The 8,679-nt window shown below is 45.1% G+C and overlaps 1 protein-coding gene across 1 annotated transcript; it reads right to left on the bottom strand.

The window, feature by feature from the left end:
* Positions 1-4,441: 4,441 nt before the first annotated feature.
* On the bottom strand, positions 4,442-8,036 carry Foxi2 (forkhead box I2). The gene is made up of 2 exons (XM_003479809.3): positions 7,523-8,036; positions 4,442-6,997 (listed from the first exon to the last, which is right to left on the bottom strand). Exons 1-2 carry the CDS (start codon positions 8,034-8,036, stop codon positions 6,555-6,557), a joined length of 957 nt encoding a protein of 318 aa, XP_003479857.1. The 3' UTR covers positions 4,442-6,554.
* Positions 8,037-8,679: the final 643 nt, after the last annotated feature.

The raw sequence follows: 8,679 nt of genomic DNA, 5'->3' as shown, positions 1-8,679 counted from the left end.
CATACAGTGGGCTTTCCTTTAATTGTTAAATTTCTACCTACTGTACTGTTATGTTTTTACAATGAAGAATAAGTTTACCCTTATTTCCATTTTTAAAGCTCTACCTACTAAGTAAGACACAGTGGATTATGTTCTTTATAGTGGAGTTTTAGGACCAAGAATATAGTGCTGCCATGTTATTATCCAGAAAGGTGGCACAGATAGTGGAAAAAACATGAGCTTTAGGACCAGATAAGGGTGACTTTAAATATTGATACTCCTGTCATTAGGAAAGGCGCTTAAAATCTTTGAGCTATAGTTTTTTCATTTGTAAAACTAAAATAATTCCTACATTAAGTATTTGTGCCTAGTGGAAATCACACACATAAAATGTCTGCTCTCGGTAGGCACCACATAAGGTGTCACTTTTACCTCACCTTTATCCCAGCCAGTCAAGTGTACCTTACATTTTGTTTTCAACAGTAAGGGTCTGTGAACCTGGCACAAAACCTCAGGTCCACACTTTGCTCCATCTTGGAGATTTCACTCTCCATTTTGTGAGAGCACTTACATGCTTACCTCTAACTTGTATATCTTATTTTCTGAAAGGCCCCAGTACTCTGTGTCTAGTTTTATAAAAGACTGGTCTGCTGGCTGGTGAATGCTGTGTGACACATTTCCATTTCAGCAACAGCTCATCATTCTACACTTGAGGATGCTAAATGTCTTTTTTACTTCAGATGCCCCATTAAGCTATTGAGGGAACTTTGCGATTGCAGTGTGAATGAGCTTCTGTGAAATCTGAGCTCAAAAATCTCACCCTCTCAATAGGTGAGAATGTGGAAACATTCATCTTAATGGTTACCTGAGAAGCATGACTCTTTCCTGCTATAAATCTCATTTTTACTTTGTTTCTGTGATGAATGCACAGATATAGTTATGCAAACTAACAGACTTACATATACAGAGTTAGAAAATGAAAATAGGCCCACCAGTCATGAAGAAGCTGTCTCATTAATAACAGAAAGAAGTACTACTGTATTTGGTTATTATATTCATGATCTTTACATTTTGTGCATGTATGAAATAAATCAACCAGTACATTATAGGAAAAAAATTACATGAATAGTGAATGAGAAAAAGTATGGGACAATCTATCTTTTAAAATTTGTGTAGCAGATGATTCTTTAAAAGTTTTTCATTTCCCTTATGATTTCCTTATGTGTTACACTGGTAAAATAACATGCCAAATTGCATTTTTATTTTCTGCAATGAAAATACATAATGCAATCTATTATTTTGAACAAAAGGTAAAAATAAGAAAGCAAAGGACACAATGTGCATAAAGCAACAAGGTCTTATCTCACTCCGGATTACAAAAGGAATATGAAGGAGGAAGTTGCACAGATTCCAAGAACCCTGAAACAGAAACCTTACATTAAAGTATTAATTCTGCTCTTTCCAGAAGTACAGAATTGTCCCCCGACCTGCCCTGCCCTTAGGCTCCTCGGGATAAAGTGGTCTCAGCTAAGCACAGAGTGAGGTTTAGTCCTTAGAGTCAGGAGTGTTTTAGTTCAGGTGCTGAAGTTAATGGGTGCCCTAGGCGGATCTCAGTCACTGAGGCATGCAGAAGCGAGGGCCTCTGGACAGGTGATGGATTGCAGGAACCATTAGAGGCTTAGAGACAAGCAGGCTCCTCGGCACTTTAGTAAAAATTACCAGTTGGACATACATTTGATGTACTGCTCAACTTTTAGACCTTGTAGAAGGAGAAGAAATGTGACCAACTGCTCTTCCTGCCCGGTTGGGAGCATGGCCCTGTTCTGCCTTCACACAAGTATAGATAGGAAGGGTAGTCTGGAATATGCCTCAGATGGAGGTACAGTTGTCTAACTACTCATCAGGGTAGGAATACAGTGTCAACCGAGGTTCTCTGTGACATGATTTTCAATCATTACAGTCACTTTTGTGTTCCAAGGGAAACATGCCTGAACTAATCAGTTTTAGTGGCTTCATCTTGAGTATTAGCTCTGAATTTCCTATCCTCTAGCTGTGAGTTCCTTAACACAGTGCAAAGCCCTCCAGAATCAGCTGCATAGCACACCACTGTTTCCAGAGCTGGGTCCCACACTTGGTTCTATCTCTAGGTTCATAAAAAGGCCTGGCCCATGTAAGGAGGACTTAGACCCATCACAGGAGACTGGAGACAGGGTGTAGGGTGGAAAAGGGTATGAGAAGTTTAGGGTGCAATGATACACATACATTCATGCATTTATTCATTCATTCACTCATTCATTCAACTGCTACTGTATGTCGGCATTGCCTGGCACTGGAGATGTTAATGAAGGGTAAGGCAAATGACACCATCCCACATATGCTAAAAAAGTAGATGCAGGGAGGGCTTTGCTTTCTGGGGGATAATAAAGTATGTCCGGCAGCTGTAGGAGCACACCAAAGGAGCACATAATTTGGACCTGGACTATTAGGGAAAGAATCTTAGAAAATGAGATTTCTCTAGACCTGAAGGATTAAGTGAGAGGCAGGGAAATCAGAGGCAGGGGTAGATAGGTACCTGCAGTCTTAGCACAGTAGTATCTGTGACCACTTGTAAACAAGTCACTGCACTGGTCTGAACCTCAGTTGCTGCGTCAGTGGAGTGGGGATGATAATACTTGCACAACAGGGTTGTGAATGCTTAATGAAATAATATACATTAAATATGTGGCAGGGTTTTTTGTCTTCTGTTCTGGAGATTGAACTCACAGCCTTGTGCATGCTAGGCAAGTGTGCTACCACTGAGCTACATCCTAATCTAACAAAGTTCCTGACATGATGGTCAGTATGTCAGATGAATGAATGGGTGACCTTGATTCTTGGGAATAGAAACAGCCCTGGAAACTCACAGATTTAATTTGCTCTGGATTAAAACAGCAATACAACTCTGAATTTTTTTGTAAACGTCCAATTTAACACACTATTCATTTTCCTTCTGTGAATCAAGAGAAATGAAACACATTTCCCATTCCCATTGTGTTCAGCCAATGATGAAAGCTGACCAAAGAAAATAGTTTCTTTTAGGAGCCAGGCAGTTAACTTTGAATACTGCTGTTTTGCAGATTAAAATATTTATGGGCTGGGAATATAGCTTAGTGGCATAGAGCCTGCCTGGGAAGTGCAAGGTCCTGAGTTTGATTCCCGGTACAAAAAAGAAAAAAAAGCAACAATCATAACAGATTAAAAGATTTCCTAAAACTTCAATCAATAATGGAGGGATGCACCAAAGGAATTATACCTAAGAGACCTAGAGAAAAGCTATGTCTGGTCACTTTAGCTGCTATCTCCTGTCATCACCTGGTGACAGAGCTTCTGATAAGAGGATAAGTCTTAAGGTTAAGGTGCCTAAAATGTTGCTGTGCAGCACTGAGCAGATCAGACCTCCTCCAGCTAGAGCAATGCTCAGGTCCCCACTGAAATCACAATGCAGCTATGGAACAGAAATCAAACACTTCCTGAACCAGCAGACTGGAGAACACAGTAAAGTGTATTTAAAAGACAATCTCTGCTGGGTGGGGTGGCCCATTCCTATAATTCCACTACTTTGCAAAGCTGAGATAGGAGGATCAAAAATTCAAGTCCAGCTTGGGAAAACTGGTGAGATGTTGTCTCAAAAAAATAAAAGGGGCTGGGAATATAGTTCAGAAGTACAGAAAATTAAATAAGCAAGCAAACGAGCGAAATTTCCACAATCTTATATTTGGAGATTTGGAGTTGTGTGTTTACACTGAGGTGATTTATCCACTTGATCATAAAGTCAGATTTTTGAGTCAAATAGCTACTATTTGCTTGCAATAGCTCATTTATCTTGGTCTTGCCTAAGGATATTCTGAGAGCAGCAATGGGCCCAAGTTATTTACGGTACAAAGCTAGGTTCACAGTTGGAACTCTATAAAGATTTACTGAATGAGTTACATTTACTAAGTTACATGGGAATAACCTCTATTGCATATTATGATGTTTTTACATGTTCCTTTCCTACCTAGTAAAATCCTGGATATAAATGTGATATTTTCAGAGTATCATTTAAAAATACTCTTCCATAGGATACTGAGGTTATCCATGGGATAGATGCTGTCATCCATATTTTGACCTTAAGGATCCTGGTCAAGACAGGGATCTGTGATATGTGTGCACGTTGTATACAGGTGCATTTCTGAATATGGCTACATAATGTCTGCATTAGTGTCAGGAGATTTTGTAGCTCTTTAGATCATCGAGCCTTCAACTCAGTGTAAAATGGGCATGAACGTATTTTTCTGTTTCACTAAAGAGTTGTAGTAATCACTGCAATCTGGATCCCTGAATGACAATGATACTTGATTGTACTGGATACAGATAAAGACTGAACGTGGATTAATATCCAAGGCAGCATTGTTTAAAATGCAAAACTTTATGTTCCTCATAAACAAACACATTTAATGGCTAGTGAACAGGTGGAACATAAACTCATATTTTGAAACCCAGGTTTCTGTCTTTTAAAAACACTATTGCACATTCTCAAAACTTTTAAGGAATTGCAAACCTTCACTGGGAATGACTCTTCTTGCACAAGGACTCTTGTTCAGTCAATGACCAATTGGATTCCAGACACCCTGGATTACTTTATTATTATGCTCTTTGGTTTTCAAATTAATGCTATTGTTTGACAATGGGGAGAATGTTTAGCAGTCCAACATCTGGGCATTTCCTTTCCCTCTCAAGTTGGAAGCTTGTTTCTGTATTTGAAATCATTCAGGGTTACAGTATTGTTTACTACTCCTAAGACCATGTTGCAACAGCATACCGTCATGTGCCCATAGCATAGTCAGAGGTGCTTTCTTTTGCATTAAAACAAAATTGGAATATTATAATAATAATACTATAATCTGAATTTCAGAAAAAATCTGAACTTTACAGGTAACAAAGGAAGTATAAGAGAGAGTATAAGTGGTCTTGAGGGCCACATAGTGGCCCAAGTTCAAAGCAACTGCATCTTTCTGGTGTCTTTGCAGCTGTGCCTGGCATGGTCACGTGGCATGGTCCGTACTGTAACAAATCTAAAGCTAACTGTACCAGGCAGGGCCCACAGAATGTGTTTTGGTGCGGGGCTCAATCCAGAATATATATCCAGACACAAGGACTGAATTATAGAGGAGAGTTGAATTCTGGTTGGAATCTGACTCCACCATTTTCCAAATATCTTGTACTGCTGAGATTGTTTTTAATTGTGCTTCCTCATAAAGATTTCATCTATTTCATGTACCATTAATTATCAGCTCTATATTGAATGAATGAATAACCTTTAAACATCAAAAATTGATTTTTAGGCAAACCAAAAGTTGAACAATTTCTTTTTCAAAAGTATTCTCCCTCAATTTTAATAATATATCTATTGTTAGGAGAAAAAGAACATCAAATTCTAGCAGTTTGCAGCATATGTAATATGTACCTTATCAACCAGTTTTGCAAAAGCTCTACTAATTGTCAAATTTCCCTTTGTTATCAAATTTAATTAAAAAATTCTCTCCGACATTCTTAAAAAGACAGAATCTAAACTAGGGATGCTGGTAATAGTGGCATGGCTATAGCTACACATATTGGTGCTTATTTTTAGCAATTTATTCTATTAAAAGTAAACTCACAAGTCAAAATTATTTTATTTATAAGCTGTGGAATTTCTTCTTTAGTGGACCTAAAAAATTAATTGCAGTCCAAGAGAGATTATGGGGTGATTATAAATTTGGTTAGCTAGCATCATGAGATCTCAAACTACCAGTCCACTACACTGTTCAAGCCCTCATGGATGTAGCAGCCTGGCTGCCACATCAGAGAGTATGCTTCTCTACCACCACCAGGGCACAATGAAATTATGTGATCAGGGTCTCATTCGCGGCAACTCCTGGCTTGATCTATCCAAGTTTCCTAATCCTCCTGCCACACATTCTTCATCAGAATCACTACCAGGTCCCACACAGTAGCGCTGTGCACATTTCCAGCAGGAGAGGCAGTGATGAACCCAGTGGGCAGATTCGTGACCCCGTGGAAAGACAGGCTCACAAAAGGCCCGCTCCAAATTGAAGGCATCCCCTCTGTGCTCTCTTCCAAAACAGACACCTTGACCTGGGAATCCCCCTCCCCCAGGGCCCACAGCTCCAGAGAATGCTAGATGCTCTAAAGATCTAGGTCAACAGACTGGGCCCCCAATTCCTTTCGGAAGTACAGAGACCAAAAGTAATCTCCCCAGTGACTAGGCTCTTTGACTGTCACAAGGATATCTTCTCAGTAAATACAAATGGGAGTGGAGCCCAACACCTTCCCATCCGTGGGCCTATTAAGAGGGGCCCTCCATTGTGCAGCTGGGAAAGTCCAGGTGAGCTGAATCTAGGGATGGGGCTAGTTCACAGCAGGCCACCAGCGGAGCTGTCACTCGGCGAAGTTTCCTGCGGTGCTGGAGGCAGTGCACACTCAGGGGGCTACGTCAGGTGGGATCGGGGGCCTGACCTCAGCATCTCTGCGTCCAGCACCCTGGCCAGCCTCTTTCAAACTTCGGTTCCTTCCAGGCTGTAGACAAAATGACTGACGCGAAAGCTCGCGGCCGCCGTCTGGTGGCCAGGGGCGAAGCCGGACGCGGAACCTGGGGTCTGGGGTCTTCGAGCCGCGACCATCGGCGGCCTGGCGATAGAAAAGTCGCGCGCCAGGCTCCCGGAGAAGGTCCCCAAGCCGCCGGCCAGGGCGCCCATGGCGGAGGAAAAGCTGGAGAAGCAGGCGGCGGCGTCAGGCGCGGGCGGGGACGGCGAGGTCTGCAGGTCCGGGGAGGCCGCGCCCGAGCGCTCCAGCGCCGCCGGCTTCGCTCCGCCTGGGCTGTGGGCTCCTGGAGGCAAGGCTGTGCCTGCCTCTCCTCGGCGCTTCCTTTTCCTCCGGAAGTTCCCGTTGTCAAACATCTTCTCGCAGTTGGGGTCCAGGGTCCAGTAATTGCCTTTACCTGCAAAGAAAGAGCCCCGTTCAGAAAGCATGGCATTAGCAGACCATCCCCAACATGCCACTGCGGAGATCAAGGACCCCTATTCCCTTCCCAAGTCTGGAGATGAAGCTTTGCTCCCCGAAAGGGCCCCTGAGACAGACTAAAAGAACTTGAACATTCCAGAAGGATCAAAAAAATAAAAAACCAGAAGAACCGAGGCAGGAGCTAAGTTAGAGCCCCAGGAAGAGAATGCCTTTCCCATTTTACAGGGAAGTGCCTGGACGCCCAAAGACTTAACTCCCAAGGTCACCCAGAGGGAAGCCTCTCCAACTTCTTCCTTCAAAGATCGCATATATTAAGAGCGCCCAGAGGCCTGGACTGGAAATCAGGGTGCGCAGGTTCCACTGCCTTCTGTCCCTCTGCCCTAACTTCCCTCCCAAGGATTGTGCAATGAGGTACTGTGTTGTCCAAGACTGATCACCCCCTGAAGAGCCCGCGACTGGAAGCCGTGGAGACCTGGCCGGGCGAGAGGGCCCTCACGGTTACCTGGGTCGCTCTCCTCGCGGGGCACCTTCTTGAAGCAGTCGTTGAGAGACAGGTTGTGGCGGATGGAATTCTGCCAGCCCGCCTTGCTGCGCTTGTAGAAAGGGAAGTTGCCGGCCACGTACTGGTAGATTTGGCTGAGTGTCAGCTTTCGCAGGGGTGCACTCTGGATGGCCATGGCGATGAGCGCGGAGTAGGAGTAGGGCGGTCGCACCAGCCTCAGCAATTCCTGCTGGCCGGAGAGGGCCAGCCACGCGAGGTCAGTGCCCGCCAGACCGCCCGCGGCTCCGAGGAGCTGGCCTGGGGTTGCATAGCTAGGGGCCGCATAGGGTTGTGGGGTTCCCGTGCCCGACGCGTAGGGCGAAGGGCTAAACGCCGGCGGCGCGTTCATCCAGAGGCGTGGGCCACCGCCTGCAATTTCCAAGTCACCGCGCACGTACCCTGCTGAGTGCGCGACCGGCCCAGCCTGACCTTGTGGGCCAGAGCAGGCGCCTAGGCCGTCACAATACGCTGCCATGTCCAGCCGCTCCTGGACTTGGGCGGGCTGCTCTGTACCGAAACTCATGGGTGCTCCATCTGCGAGCCCGCCAGCAGCAAAAGGTGTGATCGGCCCCACCCCACTTTCGTCCTTTAAATGCCTTCGGGACCAAGCTTTGGTTGTCCGCAGAGAGCCTCCTCCCCTGTCAGCCTTTGAGGGGCTAATGTCCCCGCCCTAGGGTCAACTTTCTACCCATCTTGGACTTGAGCCGCCTCTAAAAATTCTCCCGCCTGGTGCAGTCCTGGTTTGGGTCTAGGGTCCTAGTGTCATCGTTCGCCTTAGCTACAGGGATCCTGGGAACTAGGGATTTTACCAATCCCTGCTTCCTCCTGCCTGTTAAACCCAGCTAATCCAGCTGTCCCCAAAGGCTCCCGTGGTTTGGCTTGGGAATCCCATCCAGTGAGTGCCCACTCTGCACGGGGCTTTCCTCAAGGAGCTCCCCACCAGGGCAAAATCTTCCTCACAGAGGCCCCTTTCCCACTCAGTGGGGTGGTAAATGAGTGCAGGTGGCAGAACAGACTCTTCCTCTAGGTCTATGCGACAGGCTGAAAGCAAGGACCTCTCTGTGGTGCTCCAGACTCCATCCATCTCTCCCTTCTGTGGTCTGAGGTTGCTGCAGCTG

Source organism: Cavia porcellus, unplaced genomic scaffold, assembly GCF_034190915.1.
Source record: "Cavia porcellus strain 051 isolate PalLab524CR breed Dunkin Hartley unplaced genomic scaffold, mCavPor4.1 scaffold_2, whole genome shotgun sequence".
Classification (NCBI taxonomy): domain Eukaryota; kingdom Metazoa; phylum Chordata; class Mammalia; order Rodentia; family Caviidae; genus Cavia; species Cavia porcellus.
Note: the sequence above shows the minus strand (reverse complement) of the source record. Positions and strands in the feature narration are given on the sequence as shown.

What these genes read in the sequence shown, in the direction of transcription:
- Foxi2 (XM_003479809.3), bottom strand. Translation starts at nt 8,036, where the DNA reads ATGGCAGCGTATTGTGACGGCCTAGGCGCCTGCTCTGGCCCACAAGGT. An exon ending in CCGCGAGGAGAGCGACCCAG is followed by an intron (nt 6,998 to 7,522) that starts GTAACCGTGAGG and finishes CTTTCTTTGCAG; the next exon opens with GTAAAGGCAATTACTGGACC.